At 49.1% G+C, this 18832-nt stretch overlaps 1 protein-coding gene across 2 annotated transcripts in view; it reads left to right on the top strand.

The window, feature by feature from the left end:
- The window catches only part of RABL6 (RAB, member RAS oncogene family like 6), a 60684-nt gene that overhangs the window by 33183 nt on the left and 8669 nt on the right, over positions 1-18832 (top strand). The window contains exons 9-10 of one of the 2 annotated variants that reach the window (XM_065648274.1): positions 9184-9542; positions 11746-11929. In XM_065648274.1, the coding sequence (XP_065504346.1) occupies positions 9184-9542; positions 11746-11929 (543 nt within the window). The remainder of the gene's footprint in view (positions 1-9183; positions 9543-11745; positions 11930-18832) is intronic. The other variant, XM_065648275.1, reaches the window with a different exon arrangement.

The raw sequence follows: 18832 nt of genomic DNA, 5'->3' as shown, positions 1-18832 counted from the left end.
GTGCTTGGGGATCCCTGGGCAAGGGTCTGGTTCCTGCAGGCACGTGGGCAGTGGGCGGGCGGTGGAGGTGGAGCCAAGCAGCACTTGCTGGAGCGGTTGTATTAATAGATAAGAACGTTGCAGCCTCTGATGCTGAAAGGGGATATTTTCCATCTCTCTACTGCTCAGCACACATGTTGATCCCTCTTGTTCTGGCTGTTCCTGTGTATTGTGTGTCTTACTTTCAGCAGAAAGTAATAGCAACAACGTCGTTGTCTTCTGTTCCCTTTGAATACTTCTCGGTTCCTCAGTGCATTTCTGGTTTGGAATAGTGACTGGTTCCTGCTGCCCTGGGGTTGTTCAGTGCCCCGTGTGTTTGCTTGCTGCCTGAAATTACATTTTGGCAGGTTTGGCCCTGCAAAGCCAGCACATCTGCAGCACAGTGAACAGGAATCTCTTCAGATTTGTATGTTGTTAGCAAATGTGTTCCATGATTTCCCATTGCAAAGTCTTTATTGTAGTGATGTGCAATCCCAGCATGAATTGGAAAAAAATTCTTTACAGGCAGCTTTATTTGGAAGTTGGAATAGATGATTATGAAATATTCATGCACAGCCATTTTGAGAAGCGTTTTTCAGACGCAGTTTCAAGTTCTGTAACCTTAGTGTGTTTTCCTTCATGAGAGCATTGAAATACCCCATGTACACACAAAGCAGTACTGTTACCAGAGCATTCACCTCGTTCCTTTCCTTAGTTAGTCTTCTTGTGCCTTCAGCAATTCTCTTGATGTCCCTACTCAAAGGACTGGGCTGTGCTGTCAGATTCTTTTCTAGTATTTTTGTTCATACTGCATCAGGAAAAGGAGTCAAGAGCTGGCAGAACTGTTCCGGACTCACACCAGAAGATCTTGCTGTGGAGTCACCTCTCACGCTTCAGCTTTAGCATTTTCTGGACCCTCACATGAGCCAATTCTGTTCACAAATCGAGCAGAAAACTGTCTTCTGCCTCTGGCTTGATCTGAGCTGGACCGGCTCTGAGAAGCATCTGCTTAGAACTAGAACTCAAAGGGAGCAGCAGCAGTGTCATGATAGCAGGACCTCCTGGTTTCAGCAAAGGACATGGGCTGGATCATTCCATCCAGTGTAACCACACCAGCATACACCATTTACGATACTGGCGTGCTTCCACTGCCAGAGAGTGCCATCCTGCAGAAATCCTGTGATTACTAAAGAGTATCATTTGCAGTGTGGCATCATCTAGAACCCCAGGGCCAGACCGGTCCCATTGCTCTGGGCTCTGCGCACTAACAAGTCAAACAGCTCATTCTTGCCTTTTGCAAACTCAGAGGAGCTTTTGGTGCCATAGGTGGCGGCTGCTGCTCGGCTGCTGGGGAGGGCTCATTGCACCATTATGCTGCATAATGGGCTGAACATGAAATTCCTAAGCCATGGTACCTGACAGAAGAGGACTTGCTAAAGTTTTAAAAGCAAGACTTTTCCCTAGGGTTCTGGTTTAGCAAATAAACCAATATTTTTATGCAGCTGGCCAACTTCTGCTTTCACTTAAACTACTGCACGTTTATGTCTGTGCACTGAGACCAATGATCGTTGCTTTCGCAAAATAACTCTTCTTTATAGAAAGGTCTTTAAAATATCCCTGGATGCTTCCTGGCTTGAGCTTCTGATCCCAAAAGAAAAGGACCAGGCTGTGTCACATCTGAGTGCTTTGGTCACACAACTAAAACAGAGTGCTATTTTAGGTTTTTTGAGATTTTTCTCTGCATCCCAGGTAGACACAAAGGGTCCATTTGTTTCAGCAGCATCTCTCTGAAGCGGATGAACTGCAGAGGGGCTACTTGAGCCCCAGAGTTGGAAAGTATACTCTTCGTACATTCATTTTTTATCCCTGCAGGAGCTTTTCAGGCTCGACTCTTTAGCCAAAGTCCTGATTTAAAGAAATAAGCACTCTCCTATAGCAGGGAACTCAGGTTTGGGTGAAGTTCCGATACTTAGTAAAAAGTTCAGGCTGGTGAACACATCTGTGGACACAGTGGCAGCACCTGCTGGCAGTTGGGAGGCCGGGCTGCAGTGCCCCTTACTAGGGCCTGGGAGGGTCCTTGCATCCATGCTAGTCAGGTGCCCATAATTTTGGGATTATCATGTTTAACATGCTACTGGGGTGGTTGTCAAAATGAGCACCTGGAGCGTTGTCCTCTGACACTCTCCTTACAGCTTGTGCATTGATGCAGGGTGACTTGTCGACCCTTGGCAGATGTGAAGCCCCTGTGTTGGTTCATAGAATCACAGAATCATTTTGGTTGGAAAAGACCCTCGAGATCATCGTGTCCAACCGTTACCCCACCCCTGGCACTGCCCCATGTCCCTGAGAACCTCATCTCCATCTGTCCAACCCCTCCAGGGATGGTGACTCCCCCACTGCCCTGGGCAGCCTGTTCCAATGCCCCACAGCCCTTGGGGGAAGAAATTGTTCCTAAATCCACCCTCAACCTCCCCTGGCGCAACTTGAGGCCGTTTCCTCTGGTCCTGGCGCTTGTTCCTGGGGAGCAGAGCCCGACCCCCCCTGGCTCCAAGCTCCTTTCAGGCAGGTCAGAGATCAGAAGGTCTCCCCTCAGCTCCTGTTCTCCAGCTGAACCCCCAGCTCCCTCAGCCGCTCCCATCACACTTGTGCTCCAGCCCCTCACCAGCTCCGTTCCCTTCTCTCAACTCGCTCCAGCACCTCCAGTCCCCAGTGTCTTTTAGACAGTACTGGGAGTTCTGCAGTCGGTCACCCTGCATTGCACAGACAGTGGAGGTGTCCACGGGCACTTGGGGTGGCTGCTGCAGCACCTCCTCCAAGGCTGTTCCTGCTCTCCTGCCATGAAATCAGGCCGTGGAGCAAGGCGCGCTGACAGGCCGGGACATCTCAGTTCCTTCATTCACCCCTGTGCACTTCTAGTAGCTGCTCTGTCACAATGACCAATGCTAAATTCGGATCAGAGAACAGAAAGAGCACAAGAACTCTTCCTCCAGCTGCTGCTGGGCACCCGAGGACAAAATGTCATAGCTCCAAATGTGGATCCCCGAGAAGACACGAGGTGGCACACGATGCTGCCTCAGCCGTGTTATGTAAGTCGTCCCTCGCTGGGCTCTGCCTCCAAGGAGACACACTGAGACGCTTCCAGCTCTTTCCCTCTGCTGAGCCTCCTCTCTGGCTGCCACAGCTCTTGCTCTGCTGCTTTCCCTGTGTTTTCTCAGATTTCACATTTTCAGTGCTGCTAAAAACAGCAGCTAAAAACAGCTAAAACCAGTCCTTTTTGAGATGCTGAATTCTTAGTAAACAAACAGCAATGACTTTACTCTGTTCTGAATTTGTACTTAATTTGCTCAGTTTCGCCATCTTTAATTGGACCCAGCTTATCTTCTGTCACAAGGAAAACTTTTTATTAATATGTTCAGTGTGCCTGTTCCCTCACTGAGTGGTGCCCATGGAGTAATAGTTTTTGGGAAATTGTGGAAACTCTTCCTGCATATTCATTTTTTTCAGGAATGTGCTGCTGGTGGAAACATTTGCAAAAATTAATAAGAAGGAGATTTAATGTATGGTTTTCATGAGCTTTTATGTTTGGTTGCATTTTTCTAGTATTATTATTTTTTTTAAATATCAAAATACAAAATTTAGTTTCAAGGGTTAAGTAATCAACTCTCTTTGAATTAACTTTTTCCTCCCCCAGAGATTAAGATGAATTAGTCAAGAGGAATACTTACGTTATTGTTTGTGAGATATCCCATTGTCTTTCACTCTCAGTTTTGAGAAGCTTCAGGAAATGGTCATCTATAAACCACTGTGTGATTGTTTGATTTGTAAGCACTTGAAGCCCAACTTCTTCACAGGAATTGTTTGTAAGAAATGAGTTCTTAGATCATTTACTCTTTGCGTTTAAGAGCTCTTATGCAAACTGTTAGTCAGACTTTGTGAAAGTACATTCAAAGCGGTTGAACTTGAGATAATCTGAGGTGGTGTGTGATTCCAGGTACAGCTCCTGGAGCAGCAGGACCTGTCGCAGCTGTGGCAGCTGCCCCCAGGTCCTTTCCTGGCGGTGCCACCGCTGTCACCGGCCTGTCGGGGATCCTGCCCAGCCAGGTCGGGCAGATGCAGAGCAGTGACTGCAGGAAGGCATCGCGCTCTCCTCACAAGGACTCTTCTTTTGGGAGACACGCTCCTTGCATCAAACAGCTCCTCTCACTACAAAGTCCTAGACTGGCTTTGGGGGTTTGATTTGCAGGTTTGTTTTTTCCGCACTGAGCACAGCCGGTAGTTTTGCTGAGTAACACCAGCACCGTGGCAGGAGGACCTGCTGCTCCAGCTGCTCTCCCGTATCTTCAGCTCTTTTGAAGCACAGGGCCAGAACGCACCAGCCAAAGGCTGAATTACCAGTTAGGTGAGCAAAACCACTTTTGCTTTCTCGCCCCACCTTTATCGTTTCCGCTTGCTGTGAATCACTGTTGCCGTCACACAGATCATGAGCCAGCATGTACTAGATGGGGCTCTAGGTCATGGGTTTTTGTGTGTGGGACTGCATTAAGAATTAATTGCAACTAACCCTATTGTCATCGATCTTGCTAGAGAAGTGGAGAACATGGAGCGTGTCCCGTATGTTGTGGAGGGGGTTTGTCTGCTGCATCCGTTTTGTGTCAGGTGGAAAAGCGGAGCAGCTCCTGGGGAGGGCTGGGCAGCAGGACTGAACCCTGCTTGGCAATTAATGTCACATTCGGGGACCTGAGCTTAGGGAGGAATCAGGTTCCGTACCTTTAATGAGCCCAGAACAAACATGTAGAAATCTAACCCTCAATAACACCAGTTAAGTGGATGTCATACACTCTATTAATCTTCATTTTCACCATTAATAAAATAACACAAAACATTTCTTGCCACACAAAATACATTTGAAAAATTGATCACAGCACGTTAGAACCAGGAGCCAAAACGCTTCAGGCTGCTCCTGTCTTCAATAGTAAATGAACATGAGCACTGACAATTTTAGGAGCTGTGAGGCTAACAAGGCCTTTTGTGCTCTCTGTTGTTTGCTCTGGGAGCAGAGTAACAGTAACCTCAGGCCCTGCTTAATTTTTGTTCCCGCAGAGCATGTTCATCTTGAAAATTGCATAGAAGTGTCCTTTTGCGAGCAGGTCCAACTGACGGTGAATCATTCAGGGGTTTTGTGGATGTGGATTTGTCACACGGTGTGAAACGGAAGGGTTGGAAAGCAAACGCGGAGCCCGTGCGGTGAGGACAGGTGACCCCTCTGGACTGGTGCGGCACGTTTGCTGCCTCCAATTCCCAACCAAAACAAGTGTACTCAGGTCACAGCGGGAGTTCGTCTTGTGTGTTAATAGGACCTGGTCTGCTACATCTAGTGCGGACATGAAGCTGCTTGTTTCACAGTCAGATTTTGAGCGAGTCCTTTTGCAAAGGACTGGCAGAATGATAGAACAAGGAATGCAGTGGCCAGATTGTGTAGAATATGAGAAAAAACAGACACGTGGCAGGTTTGGCCCGGTGTCTTCCCAAAGCAGCCACGCTTGTGCTTCTGAAGAGTGTGTGTAAAGCCAGAGAAAGCATTCATGCATTATGTAGTATTTTTGAAGTGTGGAGGATGCTTTAGACACCTCCACCCTGGAAATTACTGAGAGCTTGCTGGCAGCATTTTCATAGATGCTGTTTTTCCACCCACCTCTCTCACGGAAGAAGATACGAATGTGAGAGCTCAGAAGAGCTGTTTGTGCAGCCCATGTAAAACCGATATCAGACCATCCTTATTCCGCCGGTGTCACGGCACACGGCACAGAGCTTGGCCCACGTGGCTGGTTGGGGATGAGGAAGGTGCCGCGGAGCACACGTGCCACAGTTCTCCGTGGTGCTGTGCTGGGGAAAGAGCCTATGTCGTGCTGTCCCCAAGTAACAATTGCATCTTTCTCCTAAAAATAACTTGTTCTTACGCCCTTCACATCATGTAGGTGAGCAAGGCATAGGAGCAGGTGCAGAAGAAGCCCGCATGTGTGTTACTCTCCAGACTAGCTGAGCTGGAGGGATGACACTATTTATATTTCAGTTATGTAGCATTTTTTCCCTCCAGCTCTTAAAATTCCTGTGTTTCTGCAGGAGAAACAGGTGGTAGTTGCAGCCCTCCCTCCCTCTGGAGGTGGCTGCTTGCCCAGAACAAAGCAGGTTGTTTCCAAAATGGGCAGCCTTGGTAGTACAAAGTGCAGTAAATCTTCAAATACCCTGATATTTTAGAGTGTCCTGTGCTTTGTTGGGTCCAGCTTTAAGCACTCTTTGAGCTTCATATTCCGTATCTTAAAATGACTGTGTATGTACTTCATACAGGATCCTTGTTCCTTAGCCTTCAGTGTACGCTCGTCTTACCCTACTCGAGTCCACCCAGTTGCCATGATGGTGGGACCCGGCGTCCTGATCTCAACTCAGAGGTTGTTCGGGTCTGTTTTCGTATGGCGTTGGTGATTCCATGCTCACAGAGGCAGTCAGAGCTCAGCCCAGGAGAGCGAGCAGCGCCGGCATCAGTACCGCAGGTGCCGAATGTGGCACTGACCGAGCTTGCAGGCCGTTCAGCCAGGGTTGCTGTTGCTGTAAACAGGAGCAGGGGTGCATGTAGATCAGCTGGGATTAATCTCTCGTCCCAGTTGGGAGGGAGGAGGCTTTAACCCTGAGCAGGGAGGAGGAGGAGTGAGTACCACAAAGCAGAGCTGTTCAGCCATCCTGCCTTGGGCTCTGAGGAGCCCTGAATCAGAGCTCGAAGGGGAGGGATGACAGAATTGAGCACCCAGTGCTCCTGGCGTGGATCTGCAGAGCCGCACGTCCTTTGCCGGCAGGTCTCGTGGACGGTGTTTCAGGGCACAGCAATTCACATGGCTTCATAGATTCAGAGCATTTGCTTTGTTGGGCTGGATTGTAGGTACCCTGGTTTATCTTTCCCTCTCCACAGATGTCTTGTGTAGTCTGCCTTGAGCGACACCAAACTGCACATGTGGTGACCTGCTCCTCAAGAAAGCAGTGATGGGCAATTGCTAGGCCCTGCACTGAAAACGCACAGTTGTGTTCTTGTGGTGTGTGTGACGCATTGAGCACCTTCCAGACTAACCTAATGCAGCCTCCACAGAGCTCAGTGCAAGAGTTAAACTCCTTTATGTTTTCTCTTTGGTGCATGACAAATCCACGCATCATTTGCAGCGGAACGCGTTGTCGCGCAGCTCACCCCAGCTCCCGGTCCCCTGAGAGGGAGGATGCTGGAATGGATGATGCTGCGTCACATGCTCTGATCTCAGCTCTGCCAAGAGCTGGTTTTGTGATAGCCAGTCTGGTGGGTGGAATAAGCCCCTAAGCCTTGCCCCAGATCCTGCTGGAAGCTTCAGTGAGGCTACCACAGCATTGCTCTGATTTAGGTGCCTTGGCAGTGGTCACGGCAGTGGACGACCGTGTGACAACCAGGCTCCTTTGCCGCTCCTCCCAGGCAGCGTCATGTTTGCAGCCTTTAGTCCGATCTCCTGGAATGAGTGAGGCGAGTCCTTCTTAGCCATTCTTGCGTGGTGAACTTGGAGCAAGAACAATTGTTCCCTAGCCCTTGAGCAGATGACTGTTTGCTTTGTACTGTTGAATTTTTTCCCATTTCTGTTTTTCAGGATTATCCAGTTCTTTCTGTATCTTGTCCCTGTCCTCTTCTCTGTCGATGCTGCCTCCCAACTTGCAACCTCATGAGCATTTCCCTGGTCTCTGTGCCACTTCGCTGAAGGGCTGAAATGTATCTCTAGGCTAATCCTTGAGGAACTCTGCCAAGGGTTTCTCTCCTAGCTACTACTGCTTTTTAGCGCTACCCTTTATCTCCACTTCACCCAGTTCCTTAGTTAGGAAGGACTCCTGGTTTTCCAGTTCAAGTAACAGCTTCCTGGGAATGTTGTCTTCTAGGGCTTCAGACATTGCTGGTCACAAAGTATGTGAGTTTGTTCTCTAAAAGTGTATCAAGTTGCTTCTTAAAATAGGAAATGGTATCTCAAGGGGGTTTCGAGTCTTCTAGCCCCTGCTGTTTGCTTTCTGCTTAGCAGCCATTCTGGTGAAGGTGTCTGGGTGGTTCAGGTGCCGGAAGGACGGGTTGTGCCCTGCATCAAGAGGAGTCTCTATTTTGACACACTGGAGCACAACCAAGTCTATCTGTCTTGCAGAAGCAGTTGAATGCAGAGTCTCTGTGCACAAGCTCATTAGGCTTAATGAAATAAGAGGCAAGACCCCAACATTTGCTAGATTTTACACAATACTTCACTTTGAGTGTCCTCTATATCTCTCAGATGCGCTGCATGTAGCAAATCTTATTTTGAGGGCATTTCAGAGTAACAGCCTGTCTTTCTTTTAGCGTTTCTTTGCATACAGCTTGTGAAAAAACTGCGAACCACACAGGCTGCAGAAGGAGGCTGCAGCGGGATCAGGCTGGGTTTTGTTTCTGAAACAGAGCATTTCACCCTGTGTAGTGGCACAGGCTTTAATGCTCTTCTAGTCAGGAATCCAGCCAGGACCACAACTCGCTTCAGAGCTGCTGCTGCTCGGCGTCCCTGCCTGCCCCACAGAGCGGAGCGTGTGCCGGGGAGAGGCCATCTGTGTGTCTGCACATCGCGAGAGGTATCATCGCAGCGAGTCTTCTGCGAGCCCTCAGGATAGCTCCTTTCTTCTGACATTCAGGAATTCTCCTCTTAAATCCATTCTTGGCTGAAAGAGGTTTTTATAGCATTTGAGTTTTCTTGAACACTCAGATCTCTTCTGCAGAATCTAAAAGCGTGCCGTTCCTCTAGCACTTGCTCCCTTTGAGACATATGCCCAAGAACTCACTTAAGGTTGTGTTTCAAGCCCTGGCACATCTTTATAGTCTGTCTATCCAGGGAGTTCCCAGCATCCCTGCAAATAGAGGTTTCATTGTGCAGTGTAAAGGAGGTTGAGATTCTCCACACCTTGATGCAGATCGGGTGAATTTAACTCACGTGGATGAACCAGGTTGATTGTGGCCCAGGGAGTCACAGCGTCACCCAAAGCAGACCCGTACCCTCCCAGCTCAGCACGTACCCAAAGCAGCCCAGCCGCTGTGCTCGGTGCTCTGTTGAGCATGTTTTCTCCATTCCTTATATTTGCAATTTATCTGCCCTGCAGCTTCCTTGAAATGATGGAAGCCCGAAGTCGAGGACACACGTCGCCTCTAACAACTAACGGGCAAAGCCCTTCCTCTGGCTCCCAGTCCCCAATAGTACCTCCGAGCTCCACGTCGACGGGCAGCTCCAGCCCCGGCACCCCGCAGCCGCCGCAGCCGCTTGCCACAGGCTCCACCATCTCTCCTGAACCGCCCCCATCGTTTTCACCAGTGCCTGCACCTGAAGCCCAGCAGCCGCACGCGCCTCCACCAGCTACAGCCTCCCCGGCACCTCCGGCTGCCGTCCCACCACCAAAGCGCAGCATTATTTCTCGTCTGTTTGGGACATCTCCTGCATCGGACCCCTCACCTCCCCAGCCAGGTGGGTGTTGGCATGCAGTGTCTAGGCAGGGTCTCATCTGTGGGTGTTTCTCTGGTTTGCCCTCATTTTTTACCATGTGAGAGGCCGAGCAGACAGATGTCTGAAGGACACGGGCCCTGTGTGTGTCCAAGGAGAGCTGCACTGTCACTCTCTGTTTTTCTCCTGATCAGCATTGTGGTTTGTCTCGGTGCTTGGATGAGGACGGTGTCCAGCCAGCTGGGTGGTGGCTGTAGCGTGGTTCAGGAGAAACGTACTGAACATGAGGGGACGCTAATAAAAGAACTGTCAGCTTCTTACCAGGAGCACATATGCCTCTCAAATAGCAAGAAAAATTGTTAGAGAAGCTATTTGAAGCTCTGTCTTCACAAAAGTCTGACAGCTCAAAGGGGCTCCTGTGTGTTAGCGGAGGACAGCAGAGTGCTGGTTTTAAAGGTTATTCAGCCAGAAATGATCACGTAAGTCCAGGCTGTGCAGCAGATTCCCCTCCAGGGAATTGTGTGCTCCTTCAGAGTGCTCGGAGTTGGGGGCAGCCCGCTCACTTCTTCCTCAGCACGGGGACACAGCGGAGCAGAGCAGCGCTCGGGCCAAACCGCTGCCCAACAAGCTTGCAGGGCAGAGGCATTGAGGGTTTTGCTGCATGCACTTTTACTGATCTGGACCTTAACTTCCCTGTCACATTTGCTTTGTTTGCGAAGCTAACTGGAGCTGCAGAGCTGGCACTGCCTAAAAATCATTAGCATGACATGGGTTGAATCACCCATTGGAAATACCTTCCCTCTCAAACCCTCAATCCCTCGAGCTCACAGGGCTGTTGAGACACCCACAGAAAGAAAGGAGGAGGTGCTGGGAACACGGTTTGCAGTTTCAGATGTTGAAATCTTTCAGTTTTAGATCTGCACACAATGTTCTGCATCCTGAATCCGTTACCAGTACACCCATTGCAGTTTTTGATGACTCTTCCCACCCAGAAACAAACAAACAAACAAAGAAGAGCAAATGATAGGAATCTCTTGTCAATAAAAAACTCTTTGTCATATTGGTGTGTAGAAAAAAGACGTGGTCTCCTACCAGTGTTACAATCTTTGGGGTTTGTTTGTTTTCTTTATGTTCTTTTTTTCTAAAATAAAACACCTCGAGAACTGTTTCAGGTTTACGACCTGCAGTTCTGCTATGTCAAGGGGTCTTTTTAGGAGGGTTACAAAAGGCCACTAGGAAAAGCTGATCTGTCAGTGTTATTAGGTTTATGTAGCATGCCAAGTGTCTGCACCTCTACTGGAACATAGCTAGGGACTAGCTAATTGGAAAGCGGTTGAAAAATCACTGTCACAAAGGAATACTTGTTTTTTATGGGAGCTGCTATTTAAGCTTTCCCATGAAGTCTTGCAGTAGTAATTCTTTTGGCTGTGTGTTTTCTTACACCAACGCTACTCTGTGGCATTAGTAATAGTGTTATTTGTGTGCAAAAGTGATCTGAAAGCTGTACTAGTAGAGAAAAACCTAAAAAAAAATCCATACAATACACGTTCACCCAAAAGAAAAGAGCCTAGATGTGACGTGTTGTCTGGGCAGAAGAAAAAGGTTGAACATTGCAAATTCTGAAAAGGTTAATTGCTTTAGGCTTCTTGGTTATGCTAATTTTATGAGATTTCATCCTGATACCTTGAAGATGGGTAACGGTGTCTGTACAAATAAGTTATATTAAAACGAGTCTCTATTTGCAGTAGCTCTCGAGCTTTTGGTTACACAGTGCATCTACAAGCACAGTGTGAAAAATCCTGCCTTTAACAGTTAGAGTTGAAAAAGCGAGAGGAGGTGAGTGGGTGAACTGAACAGTCTGGAAAAGGTAAGAGAATAACGAAGGGTCATCAGACAGGAGCAGCGCAGCTGGCAGAGGTGGAAAGTCTGGCTGTGGTGTAGGCAGTTGTAGCGTTTGCTGTAGAGCAGAGTCGGTTCCAGGCTAGGGAGTTTTTCAGACTATTTAGCAGCCTGGGTCAACCTGGTGCATTTTAAACCGCAGCGGCCGTGCGTGGTCTGTGAGCACCTTCGTGTGGGATTCCAGCCTGGTTTGAGTATCCTGTTCATAACCTTCCTCTTCTCTTGCTGGATACCAAGGTCCTGCTTCATGGCTGCTGCCACCCTGGGCAGGATAGAGCTGTAAAAAGCAAATTTCTGACGTGTTTATGGTGAACCCTGTGGTTTACAGCTACTGTTGCTAATGCAGATCCTGCTGCTGCCGCTCCTTCTCCCCACCCTGAAGCCCCTGCGAAAGTGCAGAGCGTGGAGGACTTTGTTCCTGATGACAACCTGGACCACAGCTTTCTAGAAGACCAAGCCCCACAGAAGGACAAAGGGAAACCGCAGACTAAACACCGTGTCGATAGTGAAAGGTAAGGAAAGGAGGATGGAGGGAGGGTGAGGCAGGGACACACCTGCACGTGCAGTCCGAGCAATGAGTCGGGCCCGGCTGACCTGTTGCAACTGTCCAGGAAGTGACTGCAGAGCAATTAGCTGCCCCTAAACCCTTCTGGCTGTGGTATAGCCAGTTGTAGTGTTCACTGTCTCCCGTTTAATGATACACTCTGCTCCCTGGGAACGAGGAACAGCAGTAAAAGCTGGTTATCACCTTCCTGGTTTTGCGTTCTTGCTTTCATGCTCAGTATTAGACCGTTCGGTTGCTTTGGGTCAAGAAGGGATTTCCCTTCTGGCCAAACGTGCTGAAACTTTTGAGATATTTTCCTTCTGGAAGTCAATGCACTTTGCAGGGATATTATGTTTTGCCTGATGAATACTTTACTGCTGCAGACGCCTAAAGCACAGCCAGACTATGGCCACGGTTGACACGTGGCCTTGTAATGCCATTCATGAGGCATTATAAAGGGGTTTGTGTTTGTTGGAGGGCTCCTGGAGGCACTCCATGGCTCACTGGGATTCTGGAAGGAAGGATGGAGAGGATGACACTCCCGTGGGAGTGCCCCTGCATGCTTGCCTGCAGATTTCAGGAGATTCTTAGGGGATACCTTTCTTTTTCTCTGTCCGTTTCTACTGTTCCTTCCTAACATTTTCTCTCTAAATTGGAGAGATACAGATATGATGGATGGACTGTTCCATGGATGAGGAATTGGTTGGATGGTCACATCCAGAGGCTAGTGGTCGACGGTTGAATGTCTGGGTGGAGATCAGGGATGCGTGGTGTCCCTCAGGGCTCCATACTGGGACCAGTACTGTTTAATATCTTCATCAGTGACACAGACAGTGGGATTGAGTGCACTCTCAGCAAGTTTGCAGGTGACACACCTGAGGGATGGGATCCATCCAGAGGGACCTGGACAAGCTTGAGAAGTGATTCCATGTGAACCTCATGAGGTTCAACAAGGCCAAGTGTAAGGTCCTGCACCTGGGTCAGGGCAACCCCTGGTGTCAGTCCAGGCTGGATGGAGGGATGGGGCAGCCCTGGAGAAGGACGTGGAGTGCTGGGGAGTGAGAGATTGGCCATGAGCTGGCAACATGCGCTTGCAGCCCAGAAATCCACCCATGTCCTGGGCTGTGTCACCAGCCTCGTGGGCAGCAGGTTTGGGGGGGATCCTGCCCGGCTCTGGTGAGACCCCCCTGCAGTGCTGGTCCAGCTCTGGGTCCTCAGCACAGGACACACATGGACCTGCTGGAGAGGGGCCAGAGGAGCTCCAGAAATGATCCAAGGCTGGAACAGCTCTGCTGGGAGGACAGGCTGAGAGAGCTGGGGTGTTCAGCTGGAGAAGAGAAGCTCTGGGGAGACCTTAGTGCGGCCTTTCCAGACTTAAAAGGGGCCGATAAGAAAGATGGGGACAGACTTTTGAGCAGGACCTGTTGCAACAGGACAAGGGGTTTTAAACTAAAGGAGGGAGATTCAGGCTGGATAAAAGGAAATTGTTGGCCCTGCTGGTGGTGAGAGCCTGGCCCAGGTTGACCAGAGAGGTGGTGGCTGAACCATCCCTGGAGACATCCCAGGCCAGGCTGGACGGGGCTCTGAGCAACCTGAGCTGGTGCAGATGTCCCTGCTCATGGCAGGGGGGGCACTGGGGGAACTGGGGAGGTCCCTTCAACCCAAACCATTCTGTGATTCTGTAATTCTGTCCTCTAAATGACAGAGAGCTGTGCTTATGTTCTAGGCTGGATTTTTTTTTTCTTTTCTTTTTCTTTTTTTTCCTGGCTTTAATATCTTTTAACCCCAAAAAAGGGAAAAGGGATTGTGTACACTGAGCAGCTCAGACAAGGGGATGTGCAGCCAGCTGTCTGAGAGCAGACTGTCACTGTCACTTAGGAGGTGACCTGAGCTCACAGGCTCTGCATCCCTCTGTTTAAAATATTCCTTGCTGCTGTCTCTTGTCATCAACACTGGATTAACCGGGAGAGTAATGAAATGCTGATACAGCTCATCTGTGAATGTGGTGGATTCTGCATCTTTTGACATCTTTGTCATGATTCAGTGTTCTCTGTTTCAACCACAACTTTAAATCAGTGCTGTGTGTGAGGCTTGATGCCTGTCTAATGCAGGTCAGCCTGAATCATCATCCCTTGTGATGGTAGAACACGTGGATGTTTTATTAAAAAATTAAATAAATAAAAGGAAGGAAAGAAAGGAAAAAAAGTGGAGGTTGTTAGAAGCATGCCAGCCTACAAAGCTGTGGCTGAGCTGGGATATTTTTCTGTGTTTAACAAGGAAATGTCAGGAGAGCCAAGCCTGACCTGCTGGGGTTTACTGAAGGACGGGTCCTGGAGCGCCCTTAGAGCTCTTTAGCTGCAGCTCTCGCTGTGGGTAGGACGCCGGGTGCTTTGAAAAGGCTTCTCTTCTCCAGAATGTCAGTTGTTGGAAGCAAATGGGTATTAAACTGTACAAAAAGCCAAACGTCTCAAACAGTGGTGTGCAAGGGCCCTGCTCCTTGGTTGTAGGGTTGTCATGTTCTTGGCCCTGTGTGCCCTGCTGGCTTTGTGGCCTCTCAGTGCACGTGAGCTGGTGGGGGCAGAACGAGGAGAGACCTTTGGGCTTTCACAGGGCTGAGAGGACACTTGTTCACAGCTTCGTCCTTTGATGACAGTGGGGACCATCTGCAGTTTGAACAGCTCTGTTTCCCTAGGAAAAGACCTTGCAGCACATCCCTGCAAATTCAGATGCTCGTTATTTCTCTGCAGCTTGGCATCCATGTCTCGCTCTGGTATTTTATGTACTTCACACAGTTCTGTCAGTGGTCTGGCAAATTTACCTTCTGTTTCTTGCCAAAAAGGCCCTACCACAATAAGCCAGATATGCTGAAATTCGGAGATGTAGATATGGTTCTGACCATCACCTGCAATAACTGATTTCCTTCAGGATGCCAATTACAACCCCATGATACCCAGGAGCAACACAGGACTTGTGTAAGCACCATCCCTAATAATCAGCTTCTACTGCAGTGAGTAGGTGGTTGTAGTGCAACAAAATCTACTGCTACAGAAATTTATCTCTGACCTAAAGAACAAAAGCGTTCAATGAAACCACTGAAACCTAATGGAGATTTTATTGGTTTTAAAAAATGAAATACTGGAAGCTGTTTACCCCTTGCATCTGAGTGAGGAACAAATCTGGAGAACGTACTAGAAAGATGTGTTCAGCTCTCCTGAGTATTTTTAAGCAGATATCTGAGTGTTAAGCTTACACAGCTTGCCAGCATTTCTTCTGCTTGTGCTCCAACCAAGTGTAAGCTCAGAAACTGAAGAGCCATTGAAGATGTGGCGGAAGACTGGGATGTGTGTTGAGAACTTGTGAAGTTACTTCTCTTACTCAAACAAGAGGAATCGCCTGGCTGTCCAAGGGTCTTGCAGTTAGCTCATGTGAGAACGCCTTAGTGCACAGTGCGTTTCATGTGTGGAGCAGAGACAGTGGCATTCACAGAATCACAGAATGGCTGGGGTTGGAGGCACCTCTGGAGGTCATCTGCTCCCACCCCTCTGCTCAACCAGGGCTGGTTGCCCTGGCAATGCACGCAAAGGCAAAGAACGCACTTAGTTCAGATTTTTCCATGGTCTGTGTAACCAGGTCCCCCTTCTCATTGAGCAATGTGCCCACATTTTCCTTAGTCTTCCTTTTGTCACCTATGTATGTATAGATGCCCTTCTCATTGTCCTTGACATCCCTGGCCACATTCAATTCCCTTTGGGCTTTAGCTCTCCTAATTTCGTCCCTGGATGCTCAGACAATGTCTCTGTATTCCTCCCAGGTTGCCAGTCCTCACATCCATTCCCTCTATGCTTCCTTTCCATGTTGGAGTTTGTCCAGGAGTTCTTTGTTCATCCATGCAGGCCATCCATCCATTTTTGCCTGACTCCTTATACATCGGATGGACCGCTGTTAAGCTTGGAGGAGGTGATGCTTGAATATTAACCAGATTTCTTGAGATCTTCTTCCCTCCACGGCCTTATCTCACAGGATTCTTCCAGGCAAATCTTTGAAGAGGCCAAAGTCTCCTCTCCTGAAGTCCAGCTTGCTTTTTACCCTCCTCCCTGCCCTCAGGATCCTCAACTCCACTGAGATTTCCTTTGACCTTCACCTTCTCAACCAGCCCCTCGCTTTTTGTGCGTAGGAGGTCCAGCAGAGTGCCTCTCCTTGTTGGTTCCTCTGTCCCTCAGAAGTTATCACCAGTGCGCTCCAGGAACATCCTGGATCGCTTACGTCTTGCTCTCGTGTCCCCCCAGCAGACATGGGGGTGGTTGAAGTAATGAGGACCAGGTCCTGTGAATGTGAGGCTGCTCCTTTTTATAGAAGGCCGGATCCACTTGTTTTTCCTGGCCAGGAGCCCAGCAGACACCCACTGGTGTCACCTTTACCTGTCCTCTCTTGAAGCCTCACCCGTAAGTTCTCAATTGGCTTCTTATCCATCCCCAGGCAGAGCTCCCAGCACTCGGTGCTCTCACGTAGAGGACAACTCCTCAGGGAGGAGGGGAAGGTCTCGTTCCCGTTGTTGGAAGCAGGGTGATGTGCTGTGTAACTGAGCTGCTTCCTGAACCCAGGGCTGCGTTTGCTTCCATTTGTAAGAACTTGTTTGCTTTTCTGAGCTTCAGAAAAAGGTTACAAAGTCTGGTATTTCTTTGTGTGTTTTAGAGACGTAGGGAATTCTTAATTTTTTTGCAGTGACGTTGTGTGAACTCCCATTCGCTTCTCCATAAAATCTCTGAACAATGGAGTAAGAGTTGACATGGAGCGGTAATGTCAGAAAAACCCCACTTTTCTCTGACGCATGCTAGCAGTGGGGAATGCGCTCGTGCCCGTGGAACAAGGCTGCTCTTGCCCAGAGATCAGACAGCTGCCGAGACTTTCGGCACTTACTGACGTCTCTTGGTGTTGCTGTTAGCTAAATCCCAGCACAGATCTACAGAGATTAATGGAGTCTTGGGTTTTGTTTAATGACACGTTATGGTTCTCTAGCTTGCAATAAAGGGAACTCCCCAAATCAGTTTCCTTACTGGTTAATTAGGAAGGCAGTTTGGTCTCCCAGTTTGCTGTTTCAGAACTTAATTTGCTGCTCTGTAGCCGGGTGCCCTGAGCCAGTGTGTGTGCGACCACGCTGCAGGAGCTGATCTAGCTCCGCGTGGGCTCCCGTCCTCCCTCCACCGGCTCGGGCTGGCCCAGCTCCATGGTGGTGCAGGTGTCTGAAACCCAGTCTGTGCTGTACCTAACAGTGCTCCTGCTCTGTCTTCCCAGCATCACTAGACATTTGTCTTTAACGATTAGATTTCCTTGTCCTTACATCTGAAGGGCTCTGAACTGGTTCTCTGGTTTGGCAGCTTCTGTGATTTATGTAGCATTCCCCAGCTGCAGTGGACCAAGTGAGGGAAGCTGAGGACACTGGTTCACACTAGAAGATCCCCATCTCCTTGAATATAGTCATGCAGGCTCATCCTGTGGCATATGATTCCCTCAGCTTATCTGCTTTATTAGAGTTTGGGTTTTTACTCTTTCTCTAGCCTCAAAAACTGATGCGGCCAGAGGATTCTGCTGGCTGCCCATCGGGCTGGGCAGGTGCAGCATGGTCAGTCTGACTTTCAGACCAGGTGCTCCTGTTGCAGCAGGATTTGTTTCATCACCAGCAGCCATTCTGTGTCCTCGACAGAGGGCTCACTGAGGAAACTCCGACAAGCTCTTTGCTCAGTAGCTCAGACGCAGACCCCAGCAAGCATAGTTATTTTTGGTGGGTACCTGAGCCTGCGAACACGTTGGCTCATCACTAATGCAGGCTTGGCAGCTCGTCAAGTGTTGGAGAGAGTGGTGCAATGTGCTTGTTTTTGCATGCTCTGAATTCCTTCCAGCTGGAACCTCAGGACCACAAGCTGATACTCATTTTGCATTGTCAGACCTTGTTTATATTGCAGCAGTGATTTTCCTGACGCGTATTCACTCCATTGCTTTGCTCTTAAGCTGTCGCTCAACAATTTGTGTGGAAGCTGTAGATGGAGGCAGTGTATTCACTGCAAAAGGAGATGACCCACTTTGTGCGGGTGTGTGCGCACACATGGATGGTCTGTTCGGATGGCTTTAAAGGCTGCAGGTCTCGTGTGGTGTGCAGTAGGAGGACAGCACCAGTGGCAGCAACCTCTGAAGAGTCCCTGTGCTTAAAAGAGCAGTGATGTGTTAAAGAAATGCAGTGTCACTAATCAGAATAATATCCTGCCGTTTTTAGGATGCAACTCCATTTTCTTTTCAGGGCATCACAAGAGGAAACCCTGCCAGTGCTTTGCAGACCTCAGAAATCACTCACTTGTAATTCCTCCAGCCTTGGAGGCTGTTCTGGGCACCGGTTTTCTTGTCCATTGTGTGGGACGGGCTGTGTGGCTGCTTTCTGGCTCAGCCTGAGAGCAGCAGTGTTCTGGTGAAGAGGCTCTTCAGCAGCCTGCCTCTTTTAGCTGGGAGCTGCGCGGTGAGGCCTGAAAGCAGAGGGATCCCCACCGACAGCGGGAGGAGGGACTGGACACTCGCACTGATCTCAGCACTGGCCCAGACAAGCGCTGATCGGAATCACTGTCAATGTGCTGCACCGCGTGTGATACGCGTGGTGTCCCGTGTGTCACACATAACTCCCATCATTGGTTGGAAGTTGCATTAATTCTTTAGAACTAATTTGTAAAGCAGTAACTAGTTTTAAGAAGAGCCAGAGTGAGTAGTACAGTCAGCTGGACTGTATCAGGGCCTCGGCATCTCCCTTCCCATCAGTGCAGCATCCTCCACTGCCTCTGCCAGTGCTGGCCGTGTGCTGGGGACTGGGAACACCGCCGCCTTCTGATTA

Source organism: Caloenas nicobarica, chromosome 19 (assembly GCF_036013445.1).
Source record: "Caloenas nicobarica isolate bCalNic1 chromosome 19, bCalNic1.hap1, whole genome shotgun sequence".
Lineage (NCBI taxonomy): Eukaryota > Metazoa > Chordata > Aves > Columbiformes > Columbidae > Caloenas > Caloenas nicobarica.
This window is presented reverse-complemented; position numbering and strand designations above follow the sequence as displayed.